Genomic DNA, 17,127 nt, shown 5'->3' on the forward strand with positions numbered 1-17,127 from the left:
CCCACCAACGAGGGCTCAGCCATCTTCAATCATGGTCGATTCGACTGGCCACATTGCTTTAAGCAGATGCAGCTCACCAATTGGCGGTCGTTTATGCGCAATCCTTCTTCATGGCCACCGTTGTATCGAGGTTTCAGCACGGGCAAATCCCTTTCCCTCCCCCCCCCCTTTTCTGTCCGTTCTGACTTGTCATTACGCACCCCCCCCCCCCCTCTCGTTCCATGTTCATTTGACCTGTCAAGTATCGCCTCACATCGCTGTAAGCAGAGAGTGGCTCAGGAGCATATCTGGAGGGGCCCTCTCCTTTGTCTGCTAATCTTTCAACCTATGCTCTTGGCTCTTTTCTCAAATTCCGCCGATTTCTGTTCAGGGGGTCCAAGCTTTTGGAGGTAAGGAGAACCTGGGCGTGGCTCCTGAGCTTCTTGAAGTCTAGACTCTCCATCTGATGAGCCTGTGTCCCCTCACAGATGAGTGGTTTCTGCCTGACAACCACTCCCACGCCAAGATGCCTCGCCTTTCGTGGGGGAAGTTGGGTCAACACCGACATCATGTATCCTACTTGACACAAATATAATAGGCAGTTAATCATCTACTCTCTTGGGCTGCCTTGTGTTGTTCCAAGTGCTGCGGGCGCGTACTGGGTCGCATCTTGCTATAATAGTGCCCGATGTGAATCCACGCTCCGCACATGATGAATTGTTAGGCATGCCAGCATGATGACCCAGCCGCACAACGGATCCTTCGCCCAGCTCCCAGCAAAACAAGCGCAGTGGGCAGAGCCTCAGGTGTCCTGGGCGCACTACTGATTACAATTCAAGCTTCAATTTGTACACATCGCGCTATGGGTGATCAGGCTCTGTGGCTTGCACTTTTCGCGTTTCCTAGAGCCGCAATACTCTTCCTTCCATAAATAAGGAGCCAAGGGCCCATCGGGCGGGTTTGATACGCGTCTGTCCTTTTATTTCTTCCCTTCTCGACTCTGTCGGGTCTGCTGCGTCCTTGACAGCTCAGCCTGGGATTCAAATACTCGTTGCACTTCTAAGAATACGACGACTTCGATGCGACCTTTACACTCACCATATACTACGAGAATCTTGCTTGTACGCATCATGCTAGGTGTCTATTGTCAAGGTTATTAGGTCATCCGCCCTACAGGGCCGGCCTGTCACCTCCAGACACTACCCCTAGTTGAAGGCCAGGGGCGACCGATCGAAGACGACAGACGAATTACATGCCTACACATAAGACAGGGTCTCGGAATACGAGAGAAATGCAAGTAAAAATTCCAACATAATCAAATATGCGTTACTCTATTTTCTCAAGGATGAATCAGAGTCGTGCAACTCATGGCGTGCAGAAAGGGCATCCAGACGCTGGCTTACGTGAATACATCTGTGAGTGGTTTCGCTTCGTACCTGCGAGCTTCGACCCTGCGACCCTTCCTTCCCAGGTCACTCAGCGGCCCCACCAAACCCCAAACTCCGACTATCTTTCTAAAATGGTTAACATCGTTCTTCTTACTTATTCTCTTCCTCTTCTCCGGAATCATCTTTATCCCGATGCCAACTCTTATCTCGATCGCGGGGTGGAGGGAGTGGTGGCGCCTGTCAGGGCCCAGGCTGTCCAGCCTGCCATTGGCTCTTCTCCTCCCACCATCATTCTCAGGGCGACATGAGATGCATACGGAACATTGCACGTTACCGTCTGCGCGCTCCATGCTGCGTCATAGCAGTTCATCGCCCCAAGCCCTACGAGACGAATATGGTTTATTTCAACTGACTTCCCTTCTACATTTAGCCGTGCTCAACAGCCTGAGAACCCGGCCACCGCCGCCCTCCGATTCCCTCGTTCACCCTCGCCGCTTGTTCGCACCAAAGATGCCGCCTCTCTGGTCTACGACGGTCCGCCCGGCCGAACTAAGCCCCTCGCCGGTCGTGGGGACGTGTTCTGAGGAAAGAAGTATGCCTAGGCGAGATCTTTTCAAGGCTCCAACCCGAGGAAACCGCCCTAAACAAACGCTTGTGGGGCGGGCGCTGTTGCGTTGCGGCTCAGCAGAGCCTCCGTCACACGCGCATGGTGCCCGATTACGCCGGTTCTGTCTCGAAAGCGACTGGTTTTGTGTACGCTGGGATTACAGCCTGGCGGGAATAATTAACCAATGCGGAAATGCAGAAGTGTACTATTTTTCGACGGCCACCTTCCAGGAACTTCCAGCCCTGGTCCGGAGTGTGCGTCCAGGCTTATGCATGGAACTTGCTCACACGTGCTGTCGCTGTCCGACCTTACATTCCCCAGATCACAGACCACGACCAACACATTAGTCTTGATCAAGCAAACCCACAAAGGCCCGCATGTCTCCTATTTGTTTATATCACTGCGGGCACCAGCGCCTCAGATTCAACGTGGCACAGCCCAGACGCTCTCGGACCTCCCTCCGCTTCGTCCCCTTGCCAGGCGATGTCGTTCCAATGGTACAAGAATTTGGTCCCGTGGACCAGTCTTCTGTGGCATTGCCATCCCCTAACCAAGGCATTCGGTCAACTCCTCAGCTCCTAACCAATCGAGCAATGGAGCAACGGGCGGTGCGAACGAAGCCCACGAACAGGAGCCTTCCCTTTGCTCCGAAGCAACACGCTCCACTCGGCAAAGACCACTCGGCGAAGACGACCCGGTTGGAAAAGACAAGATTGGGATAATCACAGGTTGAAAGGTTTGCAAAATGCCTTCGGCGAAGGCTCTCCACCCCCAAGCCAATGCCAATGGTATCGTATCGTGTGTCTGAGGCGAGGCATCGGGGGTTGTGTAAATGACGAAACAGCTGAATTTCCAGTTGCCCATTGTAATTCTCTCCAGCTATATAATCCTCGCCATTTCGTCCTCTTGGATATTTCACTAATCCCAAGCAAATTGCCCTCTTGGATGCTTCATTATCCCCAAGCAAATCGCCTTCTCCAGACATCTCAACTCCAGCAGCAACGCACTCATCTCGATCAGCAGAGAAGTCCCCTGACTTCCTTTTAACCTCAACAATCCCCTCTCGATCGCTAAGATGCCTCGCAATACTTCGAGCCGCCCTACCACCCGTATGTGGACATGTCACAATTGTTCATACGAGTGGTGTGAGAGCACCACTCCGTCGTGCCATAACTGCCAGCACTCTAAGTGCGGCATTTGCACCGTTACCCTTATCGTTGCTCGGGAGGATAAGTGACTTATTCGAGACCCGTCTACTCCCGCCACAAACATCAATCATCCTCCGTCTCTCAAATGCCCCTGCTAGGCAACTCGGATGATGATGACAAGCCGGGAGCGGTCATAAATCCGGCAATCGGAGACGACGACGACCTGGAGAGTTCGAAAGCTGTACAGTTAAAGACGCAAGTCATGATTCGCGATGGAGTTCACTTTGTGGGTTTCTGGTTTTGTGGCTGGGGTCCAACTCTTTTCCCTGCTTCGTTGGGAATTCCGGGGGTTGTCTTTCAGGGGGATTTGATTCGTCTCATTATCCTCAGGAAAGGCTAGTCGGGATGGTGCCCAGAACAACGCCCAGATATTTTCTTTTCTTCAGTATTTGTCTTTAGTTTAGTTTTTCCCCTTGTCCTTCTTTTCGCATATAGACTTGCTTTGTTTCAATACACTACTCGTTTCGGCATTGACCAGACTGTCCGACGTCTCGTTCCGCCTCGTGCTATTTGGCTCCCTTGCACGAAAGGGATGGTGATATCACACATGTCCACAAGGGGTGAATTCCCCTTAGGAGTGTAACCGTCGCGAAAGCAATGGTCACACCTGTTCCACGGTGACATCAGGGCAGTCCGAGGTCCGGGGCCGGGTAGTAGACATCCCCGGCCGTCACCGGCGTACGCGATGGTTATGGTGTGGGTATCTACATCTCCCTTCTCAACTGTGGTTGATCCTTTTTTGTGTAATTTGTCTAGTCTATAACTCTCTGTGTCATGCTCCCTTGTAGTTTGCCTACTCGGCGCAAGTGGCTCAGCCATAGACTAAACCAGCTCAAACTCACCAGCACTTAGACCATCACGTTCTCCCGCAATGACTGGTAAACGGTACCGCAAGCGTTGAAATGACTCCACGGTAAGCATTTAGTCTCCAGCGACCGGCGTGGGAAATTCCATGTCGAAGCCGCCCGATACGTCACCGTAACTGCACTGAACCAGACGGTCGGGACGGCTCCGCCTCAGGCTCAGCCCGCACCGGGTCAAAAGACTGGTCCTCAATTCCTAGGCACCTACTTGCGTAATTCTGTCAGCTCGAGCACATGTCTCCGGCTTCGGCTGGTTGCTGTCTCCCCCAGAAGCTGACCGTCTGTAACGCTGGGCCAACCTCGGCCCACAGCCTCGCCAACCAAATGACATTTGGCTCACTCTCTTGCTCAACTCCCACTTAGCTAGTCCCTATGTTTACTACGAAGTAGTTTTTGTCTTTTCCCTTCAATACCAATCCAATATGATTTGTAATCCCTGGAAGTCTCTCGATCGCGCACAACTTCTCCTCCTATTGCTCGTCCAGCTCCCAAGCACCGCCTCAAAACTCAAAGCCCGCGTCTGTCCGTGTAAACCGCCAGGATCAACTCTAGACATTGACCCTAGTGCCATATGTTTTCTGCCAGAGCTAGTTACACTGAGCTAGAAGCTCGTGATAATTAGGATTCGGCACTCCACGGCGGGCAACCACAGTTCACTCCACCACGAGTCACGCTGAGTTGAAAGCGGCAGTCCCGAATCGGGCAGACTTCAATTCCCGCCATGGCATTGATTGGCGATGGCACGGTCATAGCCGAGGCTGTTTCCCGGGCTGAGAGGGGACGAACAAATAAGAAGCCCAAAACGGCCATTTTGCACAAGGCGACCAACGAGGCAACGGAGCTAATGAGGCGGGCCACCAGCCCAGAGAAAGCGGTGAAGTCCAGGCCGGTCCAAGATTACGACATTTGTAGCCAGGCTCCAGGTACCTGGTAACATGGCGGAGAGTCAGAAGTCTATGCTGGAGGGGTGTGTCATGACGTTTCAATGTCTCGTGGTGGAGGCGTAGTTAGTGTGGTGGCTCCTCTTACACCGAGAATACCACCTCACCGACACTTGAAAAATTCAACTCCAATCCATGAACCAGGAAACCAGACGATGATTCAGGGCAAGAACATGGTATCATCACAGCCACTCGCCAGCTATGTCATTATGACGGTGCATAGCCCGCATCGCATGAGAGTCACAGGGTTTAACCAAAAGGACGCGGCTCATCATATTTGCTAACGCGAAACAGAAATACAAAAAAAATAACAGATGCCTTCAACAAACCTGCCAGCCACCCTTTGTAATGTACAATGCCAGCCGGTTTTCGCCTTAACGCCTTGGAAAACATGAAAAGCAAAAAAGTCGAAAACGCAAAAAGATAGTGTTGAACCAACCCCCTTGCAAAATCCGAATATCAAAACCATTGCCTCCTTCAAGCTGGCCCCTCCGACTCAACCCTTTCGGTTCAGACCCTTCCATGTCCTCATTAACACACAATTCGCTCTTCATATGCCTCCTCTTCACTCCGGCTGAACCACGCGGATCTGGGCGTCCCGCGAGATCTCCACGCCCTTCCGGGGGGACGCCAGTTTAGCAATGGTCTCGGCGACCTTCGTGACTGAGGCCTTCTTCGCGGCGGGTGACTTCTTGACAGGAGTCGTCTTCTTCATCGCAGCCTTCTTAGCAGCTGGGGAGGCCTTGGCGCCCTTGACTCCCTTTGTAATCGCGGCGACAAGGGTGACGCTTGAGCCGCCGGACGAGCTTCGCTGCTTAGGCGAGGACGACGACTTGCCGTAAGTCTTAATAATGCGCTGCGCTGTTGACGCCTTCTTGAGCAGACCGCCGGTTGAGGCGCGTCGCTTAGCGGGGGACTTGGCCCCTGAGCCAGTCTTCTTGGTTGTGACGGTCGACATGCCCTTCTTGAGAGCTGTGGCCGCCGACTTTGCCACCTTGGAACTGGCACTGGACAAAGATCGCTTCACGCCCGTAGCGGGCTGGATCTTGCGCTTCTTGGTCTTGGTGCCGGTTGCGTCGGCCTCATCTCCGATCAGCTCCTTAAGCTTGCGCTTGCCGGCCTTGACCTTGGCCTTGACGGCGTTCTTCAGATCCGCCTTGGGAGGCTTCACCTCGCGGGGCTTGGGGCCCAGGACGCCTCGGCAGTTGGGCTCTTCGCAGAGGCACTTTTGGACGTTCTTGGCCGAGAACGGGTCAAAGTTGTAGTCGTATGTCAGCTCGTCACCCGTCATGATGGGCTTGTCGCCGGCGAAGAGGGCCATGCGAGGTTGCCCCGAGACGATCCACTTAATCATTCTGCAGTTAGGGTTACAGCTGTGATTTACGAACCGGGCAATGCTGCCCGTGGTTGCGTCGATAATCATGTTCTGGTCGAAGCTCATGAGATAGTAACACTGGGTGCTGAGTCAGCAAATTTCCAGATCTGCTCAGGAGGCTGCACCTGTGACAGCAGCACAAAGGAGACGTACCTCATTGTCCTTGTAGACCTCAGTCATGCGGCGTTCGCACTCATCCTCTGTGATAATCTCGCCGGCATACTCCATGATGATCTGGTTTGGCTTGAAGCCGCGGTTGCTGCGGACTCCGTATCCACGGTCTGAGGTCTTGATGACCTCGACACCAACGCGATACTTGCCGCCCTTGGCCCTGCGGGCGGTCAGGGTTGCAAACGCGCGGTTCGCGCAGTATTGCTTGCCGACGTTGCAGTTCAGCTCGTCGCACTCATACAACATAATCCGGTTCTGGCAGCTCTCGCCACATCCATCCTCAGGCTTGCACACGCACTTGGACGAATAATCGTGGAAGTGCGGCGACTTTCGCCAGTAGTCCTTGGACTCTCCAATGAAGCGATCTGAGCAAGGTCAGCAAATGATGTCAATGATAAATAGTAGAAACAAGGGCTCGTACTCTTGGTCATCTTTTTCCACTCATCGGGCTTAGGCTGGCCCGGTGGGAGAGGGTTGCACACATTGTAGGGCAGCTTAAAGTCACGTCCAGCAATAAGCAAGCGCAGACCCGTGAAGATGGGCGAAGGCATCGTCTTGTTGACGCGGCCGCTGGGGATCAGCTCGGGGAGCTGGGCTAGACTCTTCTTTTCGGCCATAGTCAGGCCCTTCGCCATATCCATGGGAGCGTCTTGGCCGGAATAGAGGCCCTTGTCAAGGTACTTCTTCACACGGCGCTTCCTCTTGTTGGTGACAGGCTCGGGCTCCGCCTCCTCGGGCTCCTCGGGGGCTGGCTCGGGCTGAGACTTCCTTCGCGCAGGGGGTTTGGGAGCATTGGGGTCGATAAATTTGCCGTTGGCCCAGACGGTGTGGACAACGGGCTTGTCGTCAATGTGGGCAAACTCCTTGGTGTCCTGCAGACGGCGAAGCTCACGCGACATGTTGGACATGCCCTTGTCGACGGCCTTGCGACTTCGTTTGCTGAGGGCGGACAGCTTGTTAGTCAGAGCCGAGACGGGGACAGGGCCCGAAAGACGCGTCGATGAGCGCCTCGAGGCGGGAGAGTCTTGGAGGCGCTGGCGGCGGGTACGTGGCGAGTCAAGGCGGCCCAGCGACCACTGAAGATCCAACGCGTCGATGCCATCGCGTACAGTCCTTGTGGCCCGGGGACTCGCGCCGGCGGAGCGGGAAACGAGGGTATCGCCAGAAATAGTCCGTCTGCGGTCGGCAACAATGTCGCCCTTGGCGCGGCGCTTACCGTGGCCGGCAGTGCCGCTCAATTGAGCCATGTTGTAGACGGGGGCGCTCACGCGAGCGCGGCGAGGGCGGGCAGCCGAGGGCGGATCGACGGCGGCGACATTGGCGACGGCGGGCGCATCAGGCTCAGAAGCCGCGGGTTCGACGGGAGCGGGCACAGGCTCGTCATCGACAGCAACGTGGACGACATCGCGCTTGGGAGAGTCGGAGTGCAAGCTGGCCGTGTCGGCGACGGTGGTGGGCGGCGTCGAGCTGGTGGACGCGAGATTGGACGAGTCGTCCGTGACGCCGACCTCGAAGCTGCCCTCGGCGGACAGGACGAGAGCCATGGCGGGTGTAAGGCCTTCCGGGACGAGCAAAAAAGAGCGAGGCAAAAGTGGACGCGTAGATTAGAGACGAGAGATCGTCCAGAGCGGCGTCAGAGCCAAAGCAGCGGTCGTGAGTGGTCGAGGTATTATAGCACGGGAGAGAGTTGAGTTGAGTTGAGTTGGTGCGAGCGCAGGTAGCGTGAGCGTGAGCGTGGGTGTGGACTAGCAAACGCGCCGCGTGAGCCAGGTAGAGACTTAGGTAGGTACCTTAGAGAGAGCCGGGGTCACAGCGCAGAGCGGGAGGATTCGTCCAGGTGTGTCTGTCCTGTGCTTTTCTCCCCAGAGCGCGCGCCCTCAAAGCACGGCAATTATTGGAAATAACAACAACGCGGCGGGTAAAAAAAAAAAAAGGGGGGGGGGAAATAGGATAAGACAGAGCCGGAAACTCCGCATATAACGCAAACGGGGGTTTCGTGGTCGAACAAAACAGAAGAGGCTCGTTTTTCTGTGTTTTTGCACAACGCAGTTGCCGTATATCGTTGGCCGTGTTGCCCAAGCTTAATAGGTCAGGGCGACACGCGAGGCCCCGGTGAGAGCAGCGAAACGGCACAAAGGGCGCGTGCCTCACGAGCAGCCGCGGGGGATGATGATCCGGGAGACAAAGAAACTGAAGGAAGAGGAACAAAGGGGGCGAGCTGGACAAAGGCGCCGGGCTTTGGTGGAGCGCCCAAGAGCGTGTGTGTGTGCAGTAGCAGAGGGAATAATAGCACACTCACACGCAAAAGCACACGGGTGAGGCAGCGTTGCGTACCCTTTGGAGTGCGGGTATGTGTAGAAAGGAAAAAGTAGCCGGCGCCAGCGGATTGATGGGCCGCCGTTGGTTTTTAAAAGAGAAAAGGCTGGGTCCTTTCGTTTTCATGGCTGAACAACCTCTGGTACGGTACGCTCCTAAACAGGATGGACAAGACACACACACGCACAAACACTCTCACACCACGTTATCACGCACCTCGACGTTCGCGCGCCCGCCGTCTCAACGGTCCCGTATTCACATCATCACATCGCCTGCTTGTCTGTGTGCCGTGGCATATCTAAATCACCCATGGCCCGGGAATCGCTGCAACGCTTCCTGATTCAGGACCTCGGGAGCCAAACACTCCTAGACAAAAGGTGCCAGCCAGGCCGTGCCGCTCCAACTCGCATGTAATCCGAGGGAGAATCACACGGTCCCTGTTATCTGTTATTCGCCTTGCCTCGCGGTGCCGCAGGTTTACATGGCGATCCGTGGGCCATTTTGTCCCGGTTCTAGAACCGCCCCCCATCTTCCTTTTTGACCACCTCTGACCACCGCCCGCGACCTCCACATAAACACACCCCGGCTATCTACAACCCCAAGCCGCGCCGTGTCTCATCGCCCGCAGTGAGCAGCCCCCATCACTTGGCTCTCCAGCCTTGAGCGATAAGCACCGCCGTCCGTGGCATTTGAGACGGCGTCTATAGCCGGTATAAGTTCGCACATGTAGATATCTGCCAAGTAACATAGAATGAGGGGCGAGTCTATTCGGATCTGTCCAAGTTGAAGGACGGACAACCGGGTAGACTCCCAAGGTACTCAAGACACTCACTCAGCAACCGCCGGGCGTTAGGCTCCGCGAGTAGGAAAAGACTCACTCGCCATGTGGGCGTCAAGTCGCATCTCCCCAAACTAAATGAGACGGTGGCAGTGGGAAGTGATGTCCGTCATCACCCAGTTTGCATCTGATCGACCATCTCACCTCAGCCACTCCGCCAAAAACGGGCACGACTCACTCGTTCTGTGAACTCGAGAGAGTGAGAATAGTCATACAATTATAGCTCCATCACCGCATGGAGATTATTGAGCGCTTTGCATTGTCACACTTGTAGTGTACTGTTGGCCTGGTCGGTACTGATCTGAAGGATTCGCATGAAACTGCTCCTTGGTCGGCCCACGGGAAGCGCCCAGCTGCTGAGGAACCAGGCATTTATCCAGGTGACTCGCTTGCGGGCTCAATGTCATCACTGCATGCTCAAGACACACAAACATCACATCACACCGTCTTTGATTAAGAGCCGGAAACATGGCGCTCGAGAAAAAGTATCTATTCCATCATATCTACCTAACTAGGACAATAATGCGTCCGCAGCGGGGATTCATACTGCCCTGTTTCTCGGCGGGCGCGCACGCGAAATCAAGGGGGTATTGTTTTTGCAGTGTAAACACACACGCACACGCTCATTGCCGATTCGTACGTCGCCTCCAGGCTCCAGGTCAGGTCATGGTTCCACTAGCAAACCCAGTCGAGACCACCCTGGCCGGACTACCTGCGGCCTTCTCCACCAACATGCCGCAGACGGATTAAGGCATCGAGTATCATCCATCTGGTCCACATCTAATTACCCATCTCAATCCCCAAACTCTCCTCAATTGCATGCTTAAGTGGACTTGACCTCGGTCTTGGCCTCCTCAGTTGCGGGCTTCACCTCCTCGGCAGGCTTCACCTCTTCGGCGGGCTTAGTCTCCTCGGCAGGCTTGGACTCCTCGACAGGCTTGGACTCCTCTGCAGGCTTGGTTCGGTCGGCAAGCGTCGTCTCTTCAACAGGCTTGCTCTCCTCCACAGGGGTCTCGTCAGCCTCCTCGACGGGCTTCTCCTCAACGTCAGCCAGGGCAATGGTGAGGCCCTCCTTGACGCTAGGTCCCTGACCACCATACTCCTTGGGCAGCGAGGAGACGATGCTCTTGAGCTCGGTGGCAAGCGTGGTACCCGAGCTCATGGGGTGGAACTTGCGGAGGGTGGCGGGGGCCAGGAAGAGCTTCATGGCGCCGAACATCCAGCCCATGATGACGGGGACGTTGACAAAGTACTTGTGGGCAAGCAGCTCCGGGTAGGCCATGGAGAAGACGGCAATGGTCTCCTTGCTGGCGGCCTTGACGGCTGGGTCCATGCGGAAGAAGCTGACGCTCAGGTAGTCGTGAACCTGGATCATCTGGTAAGGGTCCTCGCCGCCCTCAGGAATAGGCTCAGTGACAGCAGCCAGGTTGAGCTTCTGGACGCTCAGCTCCATAATGGCAGCGCGCCACTTGATGAACCTGGGGATGGTGTTAGTTGGGCTTCACTTGTCAAATAAACAAGGGAACTCACTCCTCAACATTGCCAAAGGTGGCCTTGTTGTCCTTGACAGCACCGTAGATGTTCCAGGTGATGATGGTCTCCTTACCATCATCGGCCTTGTGGATGGTGACGAAACCAAGGTCCTCGAACTTCTTCTTCTCGAAGGACTGGGTCACGAGAGAGCCAGGCTGCATCTTCTTGCGCCACTCCAGAGCCGACGTGAGCTGCTTCTCGGCGGCGGCGACATCGTTGTTGTTGGCGCGCAGGAACTTCTGCAGGACGACCATGGTGGGGATATGCTCGATGTCGGACAGCTGGACTCCCCACATCTCACTGTGGCCAGCCGCGGCGGTGATGTCGGCGAGACGAGCATTGAGCTTCGCCACAGGACTCTCAAGGGGTGCCGGGGCAGGGTCAGCGGGCTTCTCCTCAGCCTTCTCCTCAGGTTTCTCGGAATTCTGTTCCGCAGGCTTGTCCACCGGCGTCTCGGCAGCGGCAACCGCGGGGGCCGCAGGAGTCTCCGCGGGAGGTGCAGCAGTCTCCGCAGGGACAGCGGCAATGGTCTTGTCCTGTTCAGTGGCCATTGTGATGATGACGGACTAAGTGGATGAGATTTGGAAGGGCGATGATGATGAAGAAGTGGTGTAGGTGGCTGGTTCCGATGACGGCGAGAGACCAGAAAATCGACTGATGGGGGATGCTGTGAGCTCGAAAGGGGAAGCAGGCAGCTTGAAGTAGTCGCAGACAAGACGCGGCAGACTGACTTTTTCAAACTCTCCCAACGCGTTTGCGTTTGACTCGAGACGAGACGAAGATCGAAATGTAAAACAGTCGAAGACCGGGATGATGGCTGTCGGGCGTTTGGTCGCAATGCAATTGAGTGCAAGCGGGATAGGAGTCGGGTGGATGCTGCTTGCAAGTCGACGGCAGGGGAATCTTTTGTTTGCATCCACGGATCCAAGCCGGGCAACGCGTGGGTTGGAGCTTGGCAACGGGTGTGCGCTGTGATAGGCCAGCCCGCAATCTCAGAACAGTTCCCCGGGCGGGCCCCCTCCACTATCATCCACTATTGCAGCGGATGCATCAGTGCATTTCAGGGCCTCGAGGCCGTCCCGCCCGCACTGGGCAGCCCGTGGCCCCTGCTGCCCCCGCCCCCCCCGTTGGGCCTTGTTGGACGGCACTGCAATGCGTTCGATGCGTCGGCTTATAGGTAGCGTCGCCCTGGGGCCTGCATTGTCGCCCTGCATTGTCGCCAGGTACAGACAGTAGTAGTAGTGCACCGTAGGTACATACCAATGATACCATGTGTACGGTTCCGACACACAGCTGTCGTGTAATTAACCCAGCGTCTACGGGTCCGTTATGCGTCGCATCAGTGCGGCATGAACCCGATTGATCGGAATCGGCAATGGATTCAACGAATTCCAGACCTGCTCCTGTAAACCGGCGGTCGAGGCCGCCACATGCTTGCATATCTGATGCCAGGGGGAATTGCCCTGCTAGCCTGCCAGCCTGCCAGTGATCTAGACCTGGCCCGTCAACCTGGCACGCAGGAACGTTCTGACCGCTCGTTGTCTCAGCGTCTCGGTGCAGTAGCCGGCCAACGCTACAACTCTATCATCACCGCCTCCCGACTCGGCAAGTCGACGCGAGATACGCCGTCGCCATCCGAAGGCCTACAATGTGAGACCCTTGCTGTGGGTATCTTCATGTCGATGAGGATCCCTTCCAAAGATAGGTAAACTGATTTATCACGTGATGGCGCGTCAGGGCCCATCCCCTTGAATGCGCTATGACAATCCCAACTTCATCATGATCACTACCAAGACACTTCACAAATCCCAAGAATCTTCATGTGAAGCAAAGTGTTTTATTATTAGAGACATGCCCTTCCAAATAACAGTCATTCCGTTGCCATGTAGTTCATGCAGTTCATGCTCAAATGTTGAAAGCTAAGCCGTCGGATCTCGCTTCAGGAGGTTGTTATCCCCAAGGTCATCAATCCGCAGCTACTTCCCTGGAAAAATCATCAAAACAAAACAAACCGAGCGAAACAGAGCAATTTCCGGAAGCAAGCCATCCCAGAGTCCCATTTGCATCCACCACAATCCATCCCTTCTCTCACGTGTGTGTGCATCTGGTGTCAGCGAGTGACCAAAAAGTACAACGCCATGGATTGCCCGCGAAGCCCTAGTCCTTGGGGTGGGTGGTTGGCACATGTGCCTGTGGTGTAGAAGGAAAACCCGAAGAACAAGATCCATCGAAAATCGAAGAAAAGGTCGAAAACAGTTGCAAAAACTACCGCCCAAGTCATACCAATCGCCCATGTGTATGAGCCCACTCCAAAACATTTGCTTTGGTCAATTAGTTGCGTGGGAGAGCACGGGAAAGAATTCGCTCGACAGCCGAGAGTTCGGCATGAGCGCACTGGGCGAGAGTCATGTTGTCGAACTCGGGGCCCTGAACGTAGCCAACTTCGTCCCAAAAGTAGCCCCAGTACATGTCAGTATGCTCGGCCTGTTCATGGAGAAGAGTTCTGTCAGACAAAGGAAGCGCGAAGACGTCGCGGTGGGTCTGTTCACGAATGACGGCAATGTACCACTAGGATGATGTTAGTTGTCGGTGACTGAAAATAAAACGTTGGGTGTACTTGCCTCAATGACATCAAGTGGAATACCCGCCTTGGGGACAAGAGCATACTGGTGAGTCCAAGAATCGGCAAGTCGGGGCTGTCCATAGAAACGAGTATGGGCATCCTTCAAACCACCCATCCAAGCGATATCATCCTTCATGACTACGGTGAAACCCTTGCAGGACATGGCAGCTGCTATGACTCGCTTGAATAACTGCGAGCTCAGGTTGACAATGTCATCTTCCTTCTCAACCGCGCGATGAAGAAGACGAACGAGTTCACAAGTGGCATCAAAAATCGCCGTGCGCTGGTAGATCGTGATGTGATCGGTCATGTACCAAGGAAACTTTCGAAGAGTGCTGATGAGGCATTCGTAAGGGCGCTGAGGGCACTCCTTGGAGAAAGGAGACTGTAGGATATTAGCTAGTAGAACCTCAAAAAGGTTGGGTGTACCAACACGGTGGGGAACTTCAACATGCTTGACAAGCATCGTCATTTCTTCAGTGGAGATGAAGCCCTTGAAGTTATCCCAAGGCTCAGCCTTGTTCTTGGGCTTGAATGTGGGCTGTGGCCCATTCCAGAAAACGCCACGAGCAATGGGGAACAAGTCCTTCATGAGACTGGCCTGACTGGACAGCTCTACATCAACGGGTCGGTCTCCCAGACGGCTGATTCGGCCGTGAGAAGAATTCTGGTGGTGTCTCTCGGCAGCTTTCATTGCGTCACCAAGGGTGTGAAACTCAACGTAGGCATCCATCGTCTTGCTCGTGGCGCGCTCCATAATGATGTGAATGGGCTCTTCAGAATCGTTGAGGATCTTGCTGTTGCGGCCGAGGAATGCCACAATCTCGGAGCGTTTGGTAGCGAACGGAATCTAAGATGCGAGTCAGAGTTTAGGATGTACGCCGGGGAGAGAAATGAGAAATCTCACGTTCTTGAGCTTCACCACTCCAAAGTTCTGTGACTTCCCCTGTCGTGGCCCATCCACGAATGGAAAGTTCGCCGGGTCCATGGCCACATTGATGGAGGGATATCCAGAAGGAGTGTTAGTGAGCTCGTTGAGCTGACTGGATCTCTGAGCCTCGATGGAAAGGGCTTGGCCTTGAACCACGCTTCCCTGCGAGATGCTGGATGGGATGCCACCGCCAGTGAAGTAAGGAACAATGGCCCTGTTAGCTGGGGACGAAGTAAATGGGTCATAAACAGAGCTGCTAGGCGAACTGTGTGTCAGATCAAGACCAAACTTGGGGGGAGGCGCGTTGACAATAGGCTGTCCCGAAGTTCGGGGGGCATAGTTGCGTGGCTCGGTGAGTCGACCAGATGTTTCAGGGCTTGCAAAAAGGGTGTGACCATAGGCTCCGCCGAGATGCTGAGGAGTTGGGCCAGGGCTCAGCAAGTGCTGATAGGTCGACATGGCCTGGTAAGAATGACTCTGTGGAAGGCCACCTTGGGCCTGGTAGGAACCAACCTGTCTGTGGTTGCCAGAGTGAATCACAGAGTTCAGACTCGAATTAGACTGAACAATAGTGGCCACTGGCGAACTTGGAGGGGCTGGGGGAACAATCGGGTCACGGGGGAAATGCTCTGGGATTGGCATGCGAGCAAGGGCTTCGATCAACGCGGGAGTAGGGCTGGACGGCTGGACGGCTCCCTGAGCTTGACCAGTCCATCCCTGAGAAGCACCAATCGATCCACGAGTAACACTGGGGGCTCCGTTAGTAGAGCCAATGCCCGTCTGAGACTGCGCGATACTCTCGTTGGTAGAAGTATAGGCTCTGTGCGGATGACTGTGGGAGGCCCGACCAATCCCATTGGCGTTGTTGGGGACGTTATTGACTTGGCCACCCATCTAAGGGACCGTAGTCGGAATTCTGTCAGCCGTGGTGGAGTATCGGGGAGGAGTAGCCCATTTAAAAGTCATCGCCGCTTCCAAGTTGATCGACTCGACCGAGGGGACGTTGGAGTTGAAGGTGACCAAGGGCATAGCTGCACTATTCCTCTGCCCGTTTGCAGGGCTGAACTGGCTAGCCTACCAAAAATATCAGTTATAATAATGCTAGATAGAGGCTCTGTACACTTACCTGGAGAGCGTTGGTCAGGGCCTGATGAGCCGAGGGAACCCAGGACTCCGTGGCCGGGTTCAAAGAGGTTGCGATAGATAACCCATTCTCAGTTCGAGGGGCCATAGGTACAAAATCCCGGTTATTCGTATGCAAAACTCCGTTGGAAGTAGCACTGCCGGACGTGATAACTCCAGGATGAAAGCTTTGAGAAGCCTGGCCGTTATCCGAGTAAAAGGGATCTTCGTTACCGGTAAAGGTGTCGGCCCGCCCGGACGCACCTCGAAAGTAGCCCGTGTTAGACGACATCGTGAACTGATCCTAAAACACAGTTCAGCTATTATCCCATATTGACCAAGATCAAGCGTTGGGTAGAATTTGGGTGGATGGCAAACGATAAAAACGGGAGGAAAGAAAGCCCTGCGACCGGGTGCCGGTCGGGGTACCACGCGCAACAGAACTTACCACCAAGGATAGTATAGGACAGTACTTCTCTACCGGGTTCAGGACGCCCGGTGAAAGGTAGAGGTGTTTTTGCACTTGCAAGCTTTGTTTGCTCGTCGTCCCGAGGCTGATCGTGCACCTTGTTCTTCGACGATGTTTGTGAAGAACGTGAGGAGTTGGGAAGGGAGAAAGTTGTGTGATCGGCACCAGCTTCGTTGATCTTATACTCCAACAGCCTCTTTCCAACGCCTCGAAAGCGGAGAGCTAAGGAGCTGCGGTATTGAGGGTGGTGAGTGCGAGTGTGGTGAACGAGAAGAGAACAATAGGTAGGCAGGGGTGATGAATAGGCAGAGAGGAAACAAAAGGCGGGGTCACTTTGCCGTTCAGTTTTGAACAAGTGCCCAAAAACAGTGGGTTGTTGCAAGTAAAGCAGCCGAAAAAAAAAGGCGAGGAATAGATTGATCACTCTTCTCCTGATGTTATCGAGTTGTGAAGCGGCGTTCTGGTGCGCAACCCGGTCAAGAAGAGAGAGAGTCACCAAGAATGGGAGAGGTGTGGAAGTGAGGGTGAAGGAAGGAGAAAAACAAAAGGCACTCCGCGCGGCCGAAATCCGTATTGTGCTCTCCACCTGCCTACCTAGGTACCTAGGTAGGGCAATAAGCAGAGATACTCCTGCTTTGGTTTTGGTGGCGGCCTGGCCACCTGGCTGCCAGCTGCAAGAGATACTCACAAGACCAGAGTGGAGCCGACAGGTGAATGGTCAAAATAGATAAAGCGGCGCAACGAGGAAAGTGTCGTCGACTCA

General features: G+C 54.7%; 4 protein-coding genes across 4 annotated transcripts; 1 reads left to right on the forward strand and 3 right to left on the reverse strand.

The window, feature by feature from the left end:
- Nucleotides 1-1,450: 1,450 nt before the first annotated feature.
- BGZ61DRAFT_76180 (uncharacterized protein) lies at nucleotides 1,451-2,433 on the forward strand. The gene has a single exon (XM_046257062.1). It carries the CDS (start codon nucleotides 1,560-1,562, stop codon nucleotides 2,319-2,321), a length of 762 nt encoding a protein of 253 aa, XP_046100502.1. The 5' UTR covers nucleotides 1,451-1,559; the 3' UTR covers nucleotides 2,322-2,433.
- Nucleotides 2,434-5,551: 3,118 nt separating this feature from the next.
- Nucleotides 5,552-8,076, reverse strand: BGZ61DRAFT_536135 (uncharacterized protein; the record flags this gene model as incomplete). The annotated part of the gene is made up of 3 exons (XM_046254353.1): nucleotides 5,552-6,439; nucleotides 6,515-6,897; nucleotides 6,954-8,076. The coding sequence occupies 3 exons, from the start codon at nucleotides 8,074-8,076 to the stop codon at nucleotides 5,552-5,554; spliced, it is 2,394 nt and encodes a 797-aa protein (XP_046100503.1).
- Nucleotides 8,077-10,160: 2,084 nt separating this feature from the next.
- On the reverse strand, nucleotides 10,161-12,127 carry BGZ61DRAFT_396968 (CRAL-TRIO domain-containing protein). The gene is made up of 2 exons (XM_046242968.1): nucleotides 11,217-12,127; nucleotides 10,161-11,164 (listed from the first exon to the last, which is right to left on the reverse strand). Exons 1-2 carry the CDS (start codon nucleotides 11,768-11,770, stop codon nucleotides 10,510-10,512), a joined length of 1,209 nt encoding a protein of 402 aa, XP_046100504.1. The 5' UTR covers nucleotides 11,771-12,127; the 3' UTR covers nucleotides 10,161-10,509.
- A 1,423-nt stretch (nucleotides 12,128-13,550) lies between these two features.
- Nucleotides 13,551-15,232, reverse strand: BGZ61DRAFT_496855 (uncharacterized protein; the record flags this gene model as incomplete). The annotated part of the gene is made up of 4 exons (XM_046251067.1): nucleotides 13,551-13,787; nucleotides 13,841-14,227; nucleotides 14,276-14,692; nucleotides 14,750-15,232. 4 exons carry the CDS (start codon nucleotides 15,230-15,232, stop codon nucleotides 13,551-13,553), a joined length of 1,524 nt encoding a protein of 507 aa, XP_046100505.1.
- Between the last annotated feature and the right edge of the window lie 1,895 nt (nucleotides 15,233-17,127).

The sequence above is a fragment of the Ilyonectria robusta genome, assembly GCF_021365365.1.
Source record: "Ilyonectria robusta strain PMI_751 chromosome Unknown BGZ61scaffold_19, whole genome shotgun sequence".
NCBI lineage: Eukaryota > Fungi > Ascomycota > Sordariomycetes > Hypocreales > Nectriaceae > Ilyonectria > Ilyonectria robusta.

Excerpts from the sequence above, each read along its gene's own strand:
- BGZ61DRAFT_396968 (XM_046242968.1), bottom strand. The coding sequence starts at position 11,770 with ATGGCCACTGAACAGGACAAGACCATTGCCGCTGTCCCTGCGGAGACT. Across the intron at positions 11,165-11,216 it reads ACCTTTGGCAATGTTGAGGA|GTTCATCAAGTGGCGCGCTG; the intron begins GTGAGTTCCCTT and ends CACCATCCCCAG.
- BGZ61DRAFT_76180 (XM_046257062.1), top strand. The coding sequence starts at position 1,560 with ATGCCAACTCTTATCTCGATCGCGGGGTGGAGGGAGTGGTGGCGCCTG.